General features: G+C 38.5%; 1 protein-coding gene across 3 annotated transcripts in view; it reads right to left on the bottom strand.

The window, feature by feature from the left end:
- Positions 1 to 1,009: 1,009 nt before the first annotated feature.
- LOC140141130 (uncharacterized) overlaps positions 1,010 to 19,087 on the bottom strand; it is a 44,818-nt gene continuing 26,740 nt past the window's right edge. Inside the window, exons 1-8 of one of the 3 annotated variants that reach the window (XM_072162917.1) lie at positions 7,603 to 8,013; positions 5,970 to 6,078; positions 5,182 to 5,234; positions 4,562 to 4,690; positions 3,121 to 3,314; positions 2,626 to 2,703; positions 1,433 to 1,643; positions 1,010 to 1,121 (exon numbers count right to left, since the gene is read on the bottom strand). In XM_072162917.1, coding sequence (XP_072019018.1) covers positions 1,072 to 1,121; positions 1,433 to 1,643; positions 2,626 to 2,703; positions 3,121 to 3,314; positions 4,562 to 4,690; positions 5,182 to 5,234; positions 5,970 to 6,078; positions 7,603 to 7,780 — 1,002 coding nt within the window. In that variant the 5' untranslated portion in view covers positions 7,781 to 8,013 and the 3' untranslated portion in view covers positions 1,010 to 1,071. Of the gene's footprint in view, positions 1,122 to 1,432; positions 1,644 to 2,625; positions 2,704 to 3,120; positions 3,315 to 4,561; positions 4,691 to 5,181; positions 5,235 to 5,969; positions 6,079 to 7,602; positions 8,014 to 13,201; positions 14,980 to 17,203; positions 17,415 to 18,352; positions 18,431 to 19,087 lie in introns of those variants that run through there. The other 2 variants (XM_072162920.1, XM_072162918.1) reach the window with 2 other exon arrangements.

The following is a 19,087-nucleotide window of genomic DNA, read 5'->3' as shown; positions in this document are numbered from 1 at the left end:
TGGTAAGAATATTTTCATGAGGTGAAATATGGAATGTTCCATTCAACGAGGCTTTGCCGAGTTGATTGAATGGAACAATTCATATTTCACCGAATGAAAATATTCTTTTAATTAAAAAAAAAAAAAACATTCAATATTTGTTATATATAACTCATATAAAAATTCCTTTTCTTCCTCTTAATTTTCTAAATCACCAGAAAAAATTTTATAAAAATATATAAAGTGGATTTATTTTAGAAGCGACACCCACACCAACACCTATAATCGGCGAGTTGAGGTGGTCACCGTTCGCGCTATACATTGCCAAGGTAGCCATGCGTGAATGTAATGGCAAATGAACTACTGCACTCGCGCGGAGTGCAATAGTCTTTTTTTCTAAAAATTGTTCCATCAAATGATAAGAATCTTTGTATGAGTTATCAGGATAACTAACATAGCAATAGGTTAAAACAATTTTTGAATAGCTACTGTCCTAGTTATACCTCATTCCTATTCAATGGGTGCGTCTTGTAAAGAATTCACGTAATTTGATGTTTTCTGGTGTATAATATCTCACAATAGTTGATAGTGATTAGTCAGGGCGCGCGCCGCCACGCAACGGCGGCATGCTTGTTGCTCCTCAATGATCGCGCGATAATGCGTTCGCGTAATACACGTGCGAGAACTAAGATCGCGATTCCGCGGCTTAGATGTTCGTGATGGTTTCGTTCATTTAAAACAACGGGGATGTCCTCACAAAAGTAACTTTATTTTTTTCTGAAAAAAGGCAGTTTTTCTCGCAAAATTACATTCAAACTGAATAAGAATGAGAATAAAAGATAGGATTTTGTCTTTTGCCTATCCAATATCGTGTCATAATGGATGGGGTGGCCAATATTTTTTATCGTAGTGGATACCGGCTGCGCCGGCATCCACTACTCAAAATATTGGCCAGCCCATCCATTATGACACGATATTGGATAGTAAAAGACAAAATCCTATCATTTATTCTCTAAATCTACTCTAATCATTAATTTCTACTTATCAGTAATATATTTAATTTACATTCTAAAACTCGTACTGTCCATCTATTCATTTATAATCAAAGCAGACGTCTTCTGGGCTGGGTCCAGGGAAATGGCCTGCAGAGAGAAATAGTGAGGATGGAATGTAATTATTAACGTTTTAGCCATAAAGAAGGTGCTCTCACATATCTTTATAAACTCTAGAATTAAACCAACTAGCGATACACCCGCGCTTCGAGTAAATTTGGTGCATTTTCTACGTGTTCGCACGTTCATTTCGTAATTCGTAGCTGCAGAATCTTCATCCGACCTTTCTTCGTCACAGGAGAGTGATTTTGAATAAGTAGGCGGGCGCAAATTACGTCGTTTGGAAATCGCAAAGTCTCTAAAATTAAACGTATTCACTACATCTTCGGGTTTAGACCTACCGTGTTGCTCCAGCAAATCTCTGCAAATAAGTTTGTACTCGGCAGAAGCACGTAGCTTAGCAAAAGCTGGGTTCCACCATTGCCACAAAGTACTGTCTTCACGCATCATCAAAGCCCGGCCAGCAATAGCGCATTCAGCTCTAAAATCCGGAATGACGTCCACCATATCGATATTCAACCAATTCAGAACTGCATCGAATCCGGCATCTACCTGTAGTTGAAAATGATGAAATGGAAGAACTACCCATTTGTAACAGATACCATTTTTTTTTGGATAAAATGTTACTTTTTACTGTCAGATATGTCCTCTTTTAATTTTGACCCAAACAGACGAGGCAATACAAAGAAAATTGCCATTTAATACCAGTGGATTATGTCGCCAATGCGAGCCACTCATTCGAAAGTGAGTCGTGTCGGCTCTTCTGATCTTCAACTGCCCGCACGCCATATACGTACTGTGTTATGCAAATCGTGTACGCGTTCGACTAATATTTCCATCGTAATAATAAAAAGACGGTTCCTGTGGTTTATTCAAAATCTCGAATTTCGACAAAACTACAGCACCTAAAGTTTTGATTTTTGCAGGGTATTTTAGTTTACTAAAGTACATAACAGTCGTGTAAAAATAGAATTTTGAAAAATATTGAGGGAATCCTCATCAGCAAATTTCGGTAAATTACGTGTTCGGACTAGCGAACCTTCGGACTAAGGAGCCTTCGGACTAGGGAACCTTCGGACTTTGAGTTGTCACGGCGATACTTCCTCTTGCAAGCAAATCACAAGGTAAGAAAGTCGTCATGAAAAGTCTCAAATGATAACATCAGTTTATTGTAATGATTGTCTGAAATTCAAATTCAGTCATCAAATGATACAGGGTGTATCAAAATAATTGGTGCCCAATTCTACTCATATCTAGTGACTATGGACATGACTGGCCCATCACAATGCAGTCAAACAACCCCTTTGTAGATTTATGTAATGAAAGGTCATATTACTATTCATTGTATATAGTTATTTCAACAGGATCTAATGTTGAATTTGGGAGAAACAGGCGTTTCGTTAGATAACAAAGCAGATGGGCAGGGCACCAATCATTTTGATACAGCCTGTAGTTATCATCAAATGGCCAACAGATTTTCATGAAAACTGAGTTCCGCAGTCTACCCAGTTTCATACAACATGCTGAAACTCACTTCTTCACTTTGTATGCCGGCCAGGAGTTCTTCACGACCAAGATAATGGACCAAGTTCCCTGGTGGTATCGGTACACCCTAAAAAAGGAAAACAAAATTTGTGTTGTATTCGTGTTGTGACAACGTTAATTTCGACATTGAATTTTGGACGTTGATATAACGTCATTATGACGTTGTAATGACGTTGTTTCGACGTTGATGCAATGTTTGACCAGACCTGGTGAAACGTTGGAATAATACGTTCTGAAAACGTTACACAAATACATATCTGAAACGGCAGGGAATAGTTTGGATGTTGACACCATGGATGTAAATTCTACCATTTCAAAGAGATTATTATTATTATTTTTCCATCGTGTCGTCTGACGATCGCCTTTGGGTGTGAAACTCAGAGTAACATCTTCTATTCCTGAAGAATACAGGGCTCTATTAAAATGCATAACATTTGTTTACTTTTCTATTGAAAGGCATAATACATTATTGTACTTCTCTTACTTGTATATCTTGGCGGGCAACGCAAAATTCATCAAATACAAATCCGTCAATGAATCCTATCTTCTTGTTGCTAATATCTCGATAATCAAAAGCCCCTTGGTTGCCATCTTTGACGATAAAAGCAGCTTCCTCGGTAGTGGTGTATGGATCACTGAATTGGAAGGTCCGGCTTCGAACATAGGTGTGAAACCAACCTGAAGTAGTAAGAAAAATAAAGACGACAGTCCCAAATAGGTCGTCCGAAAATATTAAACACCAAGTTTAGTTGCAGTCAGATTTGAATTTTCATATGAGACCATTTAAACACATTTTTCAGCCTATTTTATAAGTTGACCTCAAATGACCTCCGTATGTGACTTAACACAATTAAGAAATGAAGGTTCCCATAGTGCATGCAGCTATGACCCGAGTAAGGTTGAAGTAGGATATGAACTGTTCATTATGGGCCCATATTTGTGATGCGATCAAGCAAAATCAGTCGGAACACGGAAATATTGATTTTGAGATATAGCCAAACAAAGGAAATATTTTCTTTTGTTTCCTCTTGATTTGGAAATTCTTTAATTGCTCATATCTTTGGAACTGGTTGTACAATTTCAGTGTGGTTTTCTTTTATTATCCTAAAAGAAACTGAAAATTCAATATTTCCGAGTTCCGACTGATTTTGCTTGATCGCATCACATTTAATCAAAAGTACTACATGATTAACAATGTTTATGAACACACCAACGCATGACTTATACTGACATGTGGTCTCTCCTCCAGACGACTAAAAATGTGGCATCAATCTGTACCACGAGCTGCTCAATGAATAAGAGGGTATTTTATTCCCACTCATTAAATTGGTCGTGTCACCATAAAATTAGTAAAGAGTGAAGTACTTACTGTTGGCCTGTACTCCGTGTATCCGCGGGTACTCATGCTCGTCAGCGAACTTTGAAAACACCCTCTTTTGCATCTCATTTTACGTTTTCAGGATAAAAAACACCCCTATTTTTAGCGATTACGCGCATTTTTTGCCTATCAACAATGCACCTATTTCACTAAAACGCGAACGATATTTCTTATATACCCTTTTCTGACAGAAACGCGTGGGATATAATATGATATAACCAGATGTTATATGCATCGTAAAATTGATGTAATGTGACGTAATGTGCACCGAAAGGAATAATGAAACTGAGCTGATTTGTGCATGGGAAGAATAATGAACCTACGTTGATTTAATTGATGTGATTCGTCAACAAAGAGCACCTTTTTGCAATTTCGCGGAATGTCGCATGAGCATGGGTACCCGCGGATACACGGAGTGCCAGAAGCGGGGACCGGTGCATGCGTCTAAAAATCTGTCAAAGAACCCGCTGAAACTCTTCGCGTGTATGGCCAATAAGAAAAAGACCCTATCTGCAACTGAGATTCTTCTATAGAGTACCATACTCACCAGTGCATGCATCATAATATCCTGAATAAAGCCCCTCGCCTCCTCGTTGTGTTTCGCCAATCTCGGAATTCCAGCATCGCGTGTAAACATCGGCAGACCAACGGCAGTTCTTGCCTGCTATTCTGCACACTGTGAAAAGGACAAAAAAGGCCCAGCTTTCAACATACAAAATATCTGTATTAACATTATGGTGGATTTGCACATGTCACTTCTGACATCGAATCCTCCTTAGCGAAAACAGACCTTCGTAATGGGGGTCGAAGAGGGCCGGATGGTGTCTATTAACATGTCAAAGGGATAACATCTGAAGACTTCCATATAGACTGTCAGATCATCTACAGGCATTAGCGCTAATCCGGCTTGAAATGGGGTGGGGGCAATCAGCATGAAATGTGGCTGAAAAGAACCAAAAAAAGTCACTTTGCCGGGATAGACGCCCATGTCTGCAAGGGGGCAAGTGCCAAGAAAATTAGTTTTTAGGCTGCAGGGCTCTTGAAATACATGTCACCATTTCTTACTATGCATTAAACTACTATTATAATTTGCCTAACGTTAACCTTTAATTTCCGAACTCTCCAATAAAACCCCCTGTGGACTGGTAGGGTTATAAATCTGCTTACCTGCGTTCGTAATGTCAACATTAAAGCCCATAATCTGTCCGCTGATTTCATCACTAGTAATGAAAAAGCAAAAATTTATTGTGCAAAAGAAGGGATAATAACGGCGATTGCGCTGAAGAGGAGACAGTGGCATAGCCAATACTATTTCATAGGGTGGGCAAAGGGGGGAGGCAAGGCAACTTTCAGTGGGGGAAATTATGACGAAAATGATAAAAAATGGAGAAACTACAAAAAACTATAAACATCTTGAATAACAGGGCGGTCAGCACTGTGGGCAGGGGGGCAAGACCTCTCGGGGTGGGGAGCTGTCCTCTTTGCTCCTGGCTACGCGCCACTGAGAGGAGAATGTTAACCAAGGCTTTTACAATAATTGTACAGGGATACCGGATGTCATTATGAATGTGCATGCAACTTTTTTTGTAAAAATAATTCGCCAAAAATAATTCAATGTTTTTCAAGATCGGAGCAAGTTAAACGCTTGACCTCTGACCTATTTGGTAATAACTCAATAACGGTACATCCTAGATAGTTTAAACTATACATTTTCTGAATCCTTATGACCAGAGGAATACATTAATAATGCTTTTGACACAATTTGATGAAGTTTGAAATTTGACCCCATGTAAAGTTTAATGACCTTTCCCCCACCCATGGGACAATATTTTATTATGGGAACAACAAAATTTGTGTACCAGGGATTTTTAGGATTACGAAGAAGTAGGTTAGGAAAAAAGCCGGTACATTAATTGTTTTGCGGACTGTATTTATACATTTAAAATATTACTTACATATATTCCGTGTTTGACGCTCCATGTCCGGTCGCCAAAACCCATATTTTGTCATCGTCATTCACTCCATCATTGCCGCTTTGGGCACCAGTACTCCCTGCATCTGAGTCTACAAATGCATAAAAACACCCCAATAAAAAACGTCCGCAGTTGTGTGCACCTCCTAAACCAAAACCTGAATTTGACTGATAAGATCGTCTGCAGAATCTTGTTAGCTCCAATTTGATACCACATTTGCTTCCAAGCACACTTTGGCAAAGATTGATACCAGTATTGGTGCAAATCAAAACGATGCGCGCGCTCGAAATTGCTAAGCGTGATCAAACGTATTTACCCGCGATGGGCCGGCTACCGAGTATCTCATGTGCCGATACAAAACGCGGTTTATGCAATTGTGAATTGAAAACGCATGGGTTAGAGATGAGAATGAGCCGTGTGCCGTGGTAAACTCCAATGGTGGACATACAAGATATTGAGTTGAACCGTTTTTACAAACAGCTGTATACAAACCAGCAGGACTCAAATGACAATTAAGCTTCTCTTTTATCATGCTTAAACTGTTTTAATAACATCTAAACACATGGTTCCACTAAGTGTTTTTTTAAATGTACGTGGTTTGTTTTTGTTATGCTGTCTTAAATTGTAGAAAGTAAATTGTTAATACCCAGTTAAAAGTTAAAACGGTTCTAGAGCTCGGGTACAATGAGTTTACGTTGGATAGAATAGGTAAGGCTGTTTAAACTTTAACCGGGTCTTTACTTTTACTGTTTTCTCCCCGTTATCATAAAAGTTCCTTTCTAGCATTGTCTGCTTTCGATATGCCAATTCTTCATTCCGACCATTCACCCATGCGTTTCAAATAAGCAAGTGAATAAAACTGGTACTGGCACTTGGGATAGTCGGAAGTGGCCCATCGCAGGCAGACAAGCTTGACCACGCTTTAGCAATTTCGACCGCGTGCGTCGTTTTCACCGAATTCCATATACTAGTATCAATCTTTGCAGTGTTTGGTTTCAAATTTGGTATCAAATTAGATCTAACAAGATTCTTGCACACGACCTTATTGATCAAATTGTCAGAACAAGGTCAGGCTTTCTTTATTTGAGGTGTTTAGTAGTCGAGAGAAAATGGTGACTTCAAAATTTCGAACTTCATGGCCTTCAAGATTACTGGATTTATGAAATAAAATAAAATTACAAAAAAAAAAAACAACAACAAAAAAAACCACGAAAAGCCAAGGCAACATTGGAACACATTGACATTACCGAAAAAGCAACACCAACAAAAAACATTTAAAAAGGATCTGAAATTCAGCTTATGTCAGGTATTGTGGCCAAAATAGCATAGAAAATTGAAAGAATGACGGCTATGTGCTTGTTATTAGTTAAAGTCACACCCAATTACCCCTTTGTGTAAGTTCGGCTACCCAATAACCCCCTAAATTCTAGATCTTTACATCAAAATGCTATAAGATAATGCAAAACTTTCAATTCTCTTATTTTTTCAATTACCGATGTCCCTTTGATCAAAATTGTATGCCCAATAGCTCCCTTTTTAAAAATGTTATACCCACGAACCCCTGTTTTCATATTGTCCATAACCCCTCCCCCCTTTAAACATATTGTCAACTTACATGTGCCGCCAATGCCCGCGCCAATGTTGAAGTTATTAGTTCCTTTCTGACTCAAACTAACACTAGCAATGATGACACCGATAACAGCCAAAACTAAAGCCAAGATACTCAGAACTAATGGCATCTGATTGCCAGAGTTTTGATTTGATTCATTGTAGATCTTTTCGGTATCCGCCATGTTGCTCCTTCGTCAATGTCTTGTGCTATGCGTCAAGTTCACTATTCAAAAATCTAGAAATGGAGTCTAAACAAGTTGCCGTTCACTGGCTTTCACTGTATTGGCAAAGTGGGCCGTTTTTCAATCGAATTTGACCTGTTATTCGCAGTTCTAATTCGTTCATTCATTCGTTTATTTGTTATTTATTCACCCATTAAAACAGTGCACTGAACCAGGAGAGGAGTGAGAGCTCATGGTCACAGCTTATGCAAGATTGAAAGGTTGGTGTCTAATATTTCAGGAACTTGATGTGGGGAAACATGTAAAATACAGACTAGACAATATGCAGGGGGGGGCAAAACCAGCAAATGTAGGCATAGGAATTAGGCAAAGTTCGAAAATTACCAGTTCCAAGGCTCACAAAAGTGCTAAACATGCAAAAACAACAAGGATCAATGATTTAAATCACTGTGCACACTCGGTAAACCACACAACCAATGTAGGTACCAAAACAGGCAAAGTTCGATGGCCAAAAATTGCCAATTTCAGAGCCCACAGAAGTGTCAGCAAAACAGTACAAAATAACCTGGAGCAGACAAACAAAACCAAACAGACAAAAAACAACCGACGTTTCGAGCAGGGACAGACAACAAAATATAAAAGCAAACAACGAAAACTACATGCTGTAGTTTAAAAACATATTCAAGTCAATTCATGTTTCAGCCCTCTACACTAATATCCCGGCACAAGAGGGTATAGATGCATGTCGTTCTATTCTTCTGACCAACTTGATGCTTTTTGTGACCTCATGGATATTGTTCTTACTTGCAATAATTTCACATTTGACGGCACAAACTACAAGCAGATATTTGGGACGAGTATGGGAACGAAAATGGCGCCCTCTATGGCTTGCCTTTTCATGGGCCGTCTAGAAGAACGTCTGCTCTCCTCTATATCCAAAGAACCCCTCATGTGGATGAGGTATATCGATGATATTTTCTTTCTGTGGTCACATGGTCCGAATGAACTTCAGCACTTTGTAACCTTGTGCAATTCTTTCCATCCCACAATTAAGTTTACCTCTGAATCATCAATCAAGGAAATACCCTTCCTGGATGTACTGGTATCCATCAGAGATGATACTCTCCATACGGAGCTGTACTCTAAACCTACTGACTCACACCAGTTTCTTCACTGGACTTCCTGTCATCCCACGCATACCAAGTCGAGTCTTCCGTATAGCTTGGCTTTCCGGTTGAATCGCATCTGCTCCTCTCCCGAGGCGCTTCAGAAGAGAAAAGATGAACTTGAAGGCTTTCTTAAGGCCAGAGGTTATCCTGGCTCTGTTATTAACAGGCAAATCAGCAAAGCTCTAGAGATTCCTAGATCTGACGCTCTAGAGCCTAGAACGCCAGACTCTGATAATCCAGAACGCATTCCTCTGGTCATCACTTACCATCCATCGCTTCCTAAACTTTCTCAGATACTTCACAAACACTTGCGTATCTTGCATTCTTCTGATAGATGTAAGAAGGCTATTCCCAACCTACCCATGGTCGCTTATCGCAGAAGTACTAACATCAAGGACATGATTGTACGTTCATCCCTGCCTCCAGACCAACCTCCTCCTAGAGGCTCTATTGCATGTGGATCTTGTAAGTCATGTGAACATGACATCCACCCGGGCCCAACAGTTAAGCATACTAAGGAAGGATCGTCTTTCACTAGTTCTTCCACGGGTGAAAGTCATGTCATCCACAAACACATCAGTTGTCAGAGTGAGAATGTGATCTATCACTTGTGCTAATTGCCAAGTTCAGTATGTGGGAGAGACTGGTCGTAGCCTGTCAACCAGACTGAGTGAGCATTGTGCAGATGCTCGCCTTAACAGAAATACACCAGTAGCCAAACATTTCAACCTCCCAGGACATTCTGCTAGTCACATATATGTCATGGGTATTGACAAACCCCCAAAGACTGACACGTTCATGCGAAAGAAACTTGAGAAAGACTGGATCTCTAAACTTAAGACAACCCAACCACTTGGCTTAAATGTTAAAGATTAACATGCCAGTGTATCCTTATTAGGCCTATAACTACCTATTTTGGCATATTTCATGTCAAGTTGTTACGGTATTTCACTGTTCTTTGGTTTTAGTGATTCATTGGCTTTCCACATTCATCTAAAGGTCTATACATGCACTGAGAATTAGTTTTATCATGCACGGTCCATATGAGCTTATATGCATTTACTTTATCTGTTTTTCTACTTTCTACCTACCCCCTTGTTTTTTTCTGCATGCATATACTGCCATTTTATTTTATATCACTCATACATAAATTCTAGACAGTTCATTGGTTGATTACCATTTGCCATTTTTACCATCACCCTCTCCGTGTGATAGTCTTTACTATCATAGTGCTCTGCCGTAGTGCGCCGGCGCTAAGCCGTGCGCTGACTCTTGGACTCGCCGATTTAGTTATGGGGTAGACCCCAAAATGTGAAGTATATCACGGCAAAGCATGGTGTTATGTTGATGAAAAAATGTATTTCCTACCTTAAATAGTATTTTAGTAATAGAATTTATGCATGAGTGATATAAAACAAATATTAACTGTCTTAAATTCGTGTAATGGTCGAAATATAATCACTCGGTGAAAGATGTATTGTTCCATTCCACTCGCCGTTCCGGCTCGTGGAATGGAACAATCCATCTTTCACCTCGTGATTATATTTCGACCATCACACTCATAGACAGTTAATATTTGTATAATATGTGACCCGGCAGCACAAACGAGCCGTAAATTCCCTAAATTGTATTCTGAGTTATGGTGTAAAATGTGTACGAAGGTCGTATTCATCGGTTACTTAAGCTGGCGCGACATATGTCTTATTTGGATAGTCACCACACCAATCAATAATCCTATTATTGAAGTGGATAATAAGCTTCTACCTTAGATGGCTATAGAACTTTTAATAGCTCTGGTCTTTGTTTGCTTTTGCTAAATCCTTTTCAAGTGGTGGGTTATTTGTATAGGTATGCATGGCTTGGGGATGATTTGAAATGACCGCCAATTATGACTGTTTGATATTTATTGCCAGCAATGTGGAAAAAGAGACACACATAGAAACCAAAAAAGCTATAATTTTGTTGAAGGAGCAAAGTTTAACTAACCATAACTCCGCTTCAGGATATCGTTTGAAGTCAAATGATATACCATTTTTAAGTTTATGATGTTAATTTTTAAACACGAAATAAAACAAAATTGACCGGGGAGGAATTTACGGCTCATTCGCCGTGGACGGTCACATATGCGACCTTCCTCAACTTGTGTTTTGATTCAGCAATTTTTGGCTTTTCACTTTTCTTAACACATGTATTATGCAGGCCTATAATATTTATTGCACCATGCATATCTTTTCTAATTACTTTTTCATTTACTACTGGATCTACATGTATTGTACATGCTTGATATTTTAATTCACATTTGGCTTCTCTCATTGTAGGCCTCCTTGTTTGCCTATGCTTTTCCATCTTTCAGTAGACCTTGTATCACTACCTATTTTAGCATATTTCATGCTAATTTGTAACAGTATTTTACTGTGCTTTGGTTTTAGTGATTTTTTGGCCTTACCACTTGACTGCAGGCCTATCTATATGCACTGTAGTTAATTTTGGTCATGCATGGACCATTTGCATTGTTACTTTATCTATTTCTCTACTCCCCACCCACTCTTTCTGTATGCATACTGCACTTTAATATTTTTGACTCTCCTTTACTTGTGTTTTATTCAGCTATTTTTGCTTGATTTTTTTGTCTCTTTTTTAACATATGTATTTAAAATAATTATTTTGTAATATGCATGACTCTTCTCTTTCAAATTTGAGTGACATTGGCCCACTAATCTCCCTCTATTCATTCTGTTCCTCTTCTATTGACTACGACCCCTCTTGACATCTACTTCCTGTCAATTAGGACAATACCCTTTTGTCCTGTGGTCTTGCTTATTTACATAATGCTTTCCAGTTTCTCACTGTAGTAAACTGTGCTTCATTGAAGTAAGACATGCTTATTTTGCTCTGAGCTTATCTTGTTTGCTACTGAGTTCTATTTGAAGTGAGTTATATTTCAGTTTTTGACTTGAATTTGTTTTTAAATTACAGCATGTAGTTTTCGTTGTTTGCTTTTATATTTTGTTGTCTGTCCCTGAAGAAGAGCAGTTTATCTGCTCGAAACGTCGGTTGTTTTTTGTCTGTTTGGTTTTGTTTGTCTGCTCCAGGTTATTTTGTACTGTTTTGCTGACACTTCTGTGGGCTCTGAAATTGGCAATTTTTGGCCATCGAACTTTGCCTGTTTTGGTACCTACATTGGTTGTTTGGTTTACCGAGTGTGTACAGTGATTTACATCATTGATCCTTGTTGTTTTTGCAGGTTTAGCACTTTTGTTTAGCCTTGGAACTGGTAATTTTTGGCTATCGAACTTTGCCTAATTCCTATACCTACATTTGCTGGTTTTGCCCCCCCTGCATATTGTCTAGTCTGTATTTTACATGTTTCCCCACATCAAGTTGGTGTACCTTGCTCGTTTTCTTTTCTGTTGTTCATATTCAAGGTATCCTCTTGTATCATTTATTGATCCTTGATGTGTTTTGTGTCCTCGTCCGTTGGATTCACCATTACCCACTATTTCAGGAACTGTTAAAATTCCAATATTGTCACAGTTTAACGTATTTTTATTAGAGTTAGTGTCAATGTCTTAGTCAAAAGTTTAAAGGGGTATTCTGGTGGAAAAAAAGTAATGTGTACCCATGGTGTCAACTATCCATGGTAATAGTGGTACTTCGCTCCACCCCACCCCGACAAGTGGCCCCACCCCTATTTGAAGGGGTGACCTGGCGTAGGAATGTGCAGATGGGGATGAACAGGTAACCCTAGTAAGCTTACTGGAGGGTAAACTAAACTACTGGATGGTTGAAAGACTTGTGATTTCCCTCCTCTGCTGAAGTTTGTTCCATTTTGAGCTCTTTAACATTTCTGTTATACTTGTTCTGCGATTGTAGTAACCTTTACCAAAACATATGGAGCTCCTCTGCACTGTTTGCAGCTGATAAATTTGATCTACAGCGTAGTGTCCCAAACCGCCGAGCTGTACTTCAATGAGAACCTGACTAGTAAGTTTCAGGTGCATGTAAGCTTGTTCTCTGATGTCTTTTTTGATCTGTCGCCAAATTGGGCGACAAATCGAAAAGTTGGTGCCTGCCATGTGAGAGCCCTTGTTATAGATTTTTCTTGTAATTGGCACCTTTTTGCCGTGGGGGAGGGGGGCACACCAACATTACGCTTCCCATTGAAAAACATGCCAAAAAAGCCTTTCGGAAATCACTTACGAGTATGATTAATTCCATTTAAAACAAAGATCAACGAGACCGCGTAATGTCATAAGAAGATCAGTTAGCTTTTTAGCTTTAATATATCTTATTTTGAACATGGAATCGAACTAATGCCTGATTGTATCAATGAATTAAACAACAATCAAACACACTTTTTATGATGTTTACGTTCCATTTTGTTTATTTTACTACTTTAAAATAATACTACGTGCGTCCTGTATCAATCAACTTACACGAACTAATTTTATTGTTACTGGGAGTGAAATTTCCCAACGTCCTATCAAAATGGTGGACTTTGTAGGAAAACAATCGAGATACTAGTTTCATGTTAAGCAGCATTTCATCAGTATTACTTAGTTTGAGCCGCAGTGACAAAATTTATCAAACCATTGTCATTTTAGAAGTCAAAATAAGGCATAATTACATCCATATCGTGAAAAGCAGTGGATCTATTGTGGAATAAGTCTGACAGGGATTCTGAATTCTAATGTATTTAGTTTTATTTAATATGCCTCTCGCTAATTGACCCGTTGCTATAGTTTCGTCGCTGTTTTGACAAAATGAGTTATATAAACTTTCAAAATCTATTAATGAAACTCTATATATTCACAAAGTTTTGAGACCTAAATGTAATTAGTTAATGAGATATGGCACTAATTAGTATGATACGACATAGTTTTTATGTAACACCCCCCTAAATCTTCATTCTGTGTTTTGGCATACAGTCGTATCATAGTCGTATCATGATACGTCGCCATAGTCCATCGTGTATTTGCAGTTTCCTATTGTTTTGGCATACTGTCGTATCACATGGCGTATCATATATTTTTACATATGTTGTCAAACTGTGCATATTTTGGCATACTGCCGTATGAGTTTGCAGATTAATTACTTCTAATTAGTGAATGAATAACAAGTTTTTATTATGTTGAGAACAAAGACAAATATTATTGACTATATCCTTTGATAATAATAAACATATTTTACTTTGGTGCTCTCCAGTGGGTCTTCAAAAATTGGAAAAACTTTAAATGAGATTTTCTCAAAACGGCACGACAGTATGCCAAAACAGCGACAGTTTATATCAACAAGCACAATGCTTCTTTGAAAAACATCTTTTGTTTTTATTTGTTTCATATAAGTTGTCTTAGTTATCATTATGAAGAGAATTGATCAAAAAATGAATTCCCTCCTGAGGTTGGTATCTGTCAATGAGTTGACCAGATCAACATGCTGTCATTATAGCTAGAGGCAGTATATGGCACACATGGGTCAATGAGTTACATAAAAATGACCTTGTGTGGTATTTAGTTCCCAGGATGTGAGTTTTGCTTGTTGCACTTTGTGGTTAAATGTTGATCCCTCGCTACAAGAGTTATTACCGTCGATTTGTTTGAAAAAGGAGGTGAGACATGATCAAATCTCTCCAGGTAACAAAACGTAATGTACCCGAATCTACTCTAATCATTAATTTCCACTTATCAGTACTATATCGAGGGCTCAGAATCAGAAAGCTTTAACTAACTATGACCAGCTCTCACAAAATGAGCGTAAAGTTGGCTCCTTGCTTTGGACTTCAAAAATCAATATTCCTCAACAATGTCTTTTGTTTTCAATTGAATTTTGTCATGATTATTGGACTGTATCTTTTATACATGTAGTGTCCTGGCGACTTTATGCTCATTTCGTGGGAGCATGTGATTGTAAGTTGATGCTTTCTGGCTCTCAACCCTCGATGTTGATTTTACATTCTATAAAATTCGTACTGTCCATCAATTCATTTATAATCAAAGCAGATGTCTTCTGGGCTGGGTCCAGGCAAATGGCCTGCAGACAGAAAAAAATGAGGATGGAATGTAATTATTAGCGTTTTAGCCACAAAAGATGGTGTTCACAATTACCTTTTATAACTCCAGAAATAACCCATATCTTTTATAATAACTCATTCAAAGATTCTTATTATATGATTGGTTAAGATTGCTATTTATAGAAATTGCAACAGTGCAATAATCCATTTTCCATTGCACTGGCAACGTTGACAGACGTGGGCGTATAGGTGTGGGTGTCTCTTCTGAAACAAATACAGTTTGTTAATTTTTTTCTGTAAATTATTTTGTTTTCCTGGTGATTTATAAAGTTAAGAATTTTTGTACGAGTTTATATAAAACAAATATTGAATGTTTTTATTCAATGGAAAGAATATTATTCGGTGAAATATGAACTATACCATTAAAGCCGAGTTGAATGAAACAGACTCCAGTCCATATTTCACCCCATGAAAATATTCTTACCATTGTACTCATTCAATATCATCAAAATTCAGATTTTGGCACCTTTGTTTTTTACTGGCCATTAACAGCAGAGACAAAAAATATAATTTTGAAGCTGCTGACGAAGAAGCATCCAGAAAGCGATTAACCTCCCTGCTGAAACTGACCCTTGATCTATATAGTGGCTGTAATTTGGGCAGGAAGAGAATTCTATAATTGGACTGTAGATCGTAGAAATAATCTTTCATGGCTGACATGGTTTGATCTTGGGATTTCCACTGCTAGGTCATGGGATCTCACAGACCGTCGCAACCTGGGCCCATACGGGGACGTGCCGCAAATATGGGTAGCATTTTCGGCTTTTTGGTATATCATTGGCCCCTTTTTCAAAGCCTATTTTGGTATATGAATGGGTCCTTTTTTCAAAATTTTCTCAATTTTTTTCGGAAAATAGCCCAATTTTTCCTTAATCTAGCCAAAATTTCCCCAAAATTTGGGGAAAATTTGTAAAAACTAAGACAATGTGGGTTAAATTTGGCCGAAAATTGTGACTTTTGGTATATCAATGGGTCCTAATTTCTTGAAATATTGGTATATTTATGAGTCCACTTCCAAATTATCAGCGGCACGTCCCTACCAAAACCAAACTTGAGTACCCCCCCCCGGGACCTGGGTTCATGGATTTGTAATGTCTCTACTTAGGTAGAGAAATTACCTACATGTGTTTTATTTTAATGACCTTTTCTTTACTTGTAGGCAGTTACACTGGGTTTCAAAGAAGAACGGCAGTCCCTTGCTCAGATTGACGCGAGCGCCCTGTTAATGAGCGACATACGCGGAGCTTTGTGTTCACCTTTAAGGGCGCCGATCTGCGCCGAACAACGATTTGACGCACAAATCAGATTATCGGTCTGTTGCTATGATTGTCAGACGATTGATTCAGTCAATCAGAACCCCACTTCCGTATTTACGCTCTGCACGCTCTCAAAATGTAAACAAGTGCGTTTGTATCAAAAATATAAACCACAATCTTTCTTTATTCAGCCGATCTCATTCTTCTTTCAATGGACAGATGGACAGATATAACCGCACGTATGAATGAAGCCAAATTTTCACACCTCACTGAGCGTGTTTATAGTGGGAGCAGATGTGGGGTACATTGCGGTATAATTTCTATCCGGTCAGAAATTATCCCACTATAAACACTAGCAGTATATGTATGTACGGTACATCGATATCCTTCTCAAACGATGGATATTGTCACGAGATATTTGCACTATAAACACACCAGTATAAATTGTTTGCGGCCCGGTATTACCGGAAGTAGGAGCTTCTTCATGATGCTTAGGATGCGCGCAGGACATTCGGAACGATTATCACCCCAAGAGTTATCAAAACAGAAGCTACATGTTCACCGCCATGATCATATTGTTGAATGGGCTGTTTATAGCTCGCGGTAACTGTGTCCCACTATAAACAGCATTTTCACACCGAAAATTACGGTGTTTGGAAATCGCAAAGTCTCAAAAATTAAACGTATTCACCACATCTTCGGGTTTAGACCTACCGTGTTGCTCCAGCAAATCTCTGCAAATAATTTTATAATCGGCAGAGGCTCGTAGCTTAGCAAAAGCTGGGTTCCACCATTGCCACAACGTTTATAGCTCGCGGTAACTGTGTCCCACTATAAACAGCATTTTCACACCGAAAATTACGGTGTTTGGAAATCGCAAAGTCTCAAAAATTAAACGTATTCACCACATCTTCGGGTTTAGACCTACCGTGTTGCTCCAGCAAATCTCTGCAAATAATTTTGTAATCGGCAGAGGCTCGTAGCTTAGCAAAAGCTGGGTTCCACCATTGCCACAACGTACTGTCTTCACGCATCATTAAGGCCCGGCCAGCAACAGCGCATTCAGCTCTAAAATCCGGAATGACGTCCACCATATCGACATTCAACCAATTCAGAAGTGCATCGAATCCGGCATCTACCTGTAGTTGAAAACGATGAAATCGGAGAACTACCCATTTGTAACAGATATGTTTGTTTTGGAATAAAATGTTAAATTTTACTGTCAGATATGTCCTTTTTAATTTGGACCCAAACAGACGAGGCAATACAAAGAAAATCGCTGTTTAATACCAGTACATGTCGCCAAATTATGCGAGCCACTCATTCGAACGTGAGTCGTGTCGGCTCTTTTGATATGTCACGACTGCCCGCACGCCATGTACTGTGTTATGCACATCGTGTTCGTGTTCGACTAATCAATCGTAATAATAAAATATTAAAAAATATCGAATTTCGACAAAACTACAGCACCTAAAGTCTTGATTTTTGCAGGGTATGTTAGTTTACTAAAGTATATAACAGTCATGTAAAAACAGAATTTCGAAAAATATTGAGGATGTCCTCATCAGTGAATTTCATTGAAATCTTAACGCTCCTTCGGTAAACTACGTGTTCGGACTAGAAACCTTCGGACTAAGGAGCCTTCGGACTAGGGAACCTTCGGACTAGAGCGTTGTCATGGCGAGACTTCCTCTTGCAATTAAATCCCAAGGTAAGAAAGTCGTTATGAAAAGACTCAAATGATAACATCAGTTTCTTGTAATGATTGTCTGAAATTCAAATTCAGTCATCAAATACAGGGTGTATTAAATTATTGGTAGGCAATTCTACCCATCAATATCTAGTGACTATATGGACAAGGCTGCCCTCATCAAAATGCAGGTAAACATCCACCTTTGTAGAATTTGGGAGAAACAGGCGTTTCATTAGATAACAAAACTGATGGGTACCAATCATTTTGATACAGCCTGTAGTCATCATCAAATGGCCAACTGATAAATAGTTCTATATAAATGATTGACTTTCATTGAAGACTGATTTCCGTAGTCTACCAAGATACATACAACATGAAACTCACTTCTTCGCTTTGTATGCCGGCAAGGAGTTCTTCACGACCAGGATAATGGAGCAAGTTCCCTGGTGGTATCGGTACACCCTGAAAAAAAATACAGAAAACAAAATTTGTGTTTTGTGTTTGCACCTGAACGATATCAGTAAGAAACTATGCAATGACCATATACACCAGGCACAAAAAGAAACTCGTCAGTTATATTCATCCTTGCTATTCAATAACTTGATAATTTTGGATTATTCTAAAATATACATTTTGTTAATTGGACTTTGCTTTCTCATTTGACTCCCTGTTCGTGAAAAACGAACAAGAATTGACCAAGATATGCGCCTCCAAAGCCTCAAACCCCAAAATCAAAAGTTGCATTTTCAACGATTTTCAATGGGAACGCATCGCTGTATTGCACACAAGCACCACGGGTCAATCAATAAAGCACACAGTGTAACAGGCACAATTGAATCGTTAAAATTGCAACTTTTCATTTTGGGGTTTGAGAGTTTGGAGGCGCATATCTTGGTCAATTCTTGCTCAATGTTCACGAACAGGATGTCAAATGAGAATGAAAAGTCCAATTAACAAAATGTATATTTCAGAATAATCCAAAATTATCAAGTTATTGAACAGCAAGGATGAATATAACTGACGAGTTTCTTTTTGTGCCTGGTGTATATTATTATGTGTTTATAATGGGCTAATCTATTTGAAAGTCACACACTAGGAAGATTTTGGAATTCCAACCAG

This window comes from Amphiura filiformis, chromosome 19, assembly GCF_039555335.1.
Source record: "Amphiura filiformis chromosome 19, Afil_fr2py, whole genome shotgun sequence".
In the NCBI taxonomy this organism is placed as follows: Eukaryota; Metazoa; Echinodermata; class Ophiuroidea; order Amphilepidida; family Amphiuridae; genus Amphiura; species Amphiura filiformis.
The sequence above is the reverse complement of the archived record's forward strand: the minus strand, read 5'-3'. Positions and strand labels throughout refer to the sequence as shown.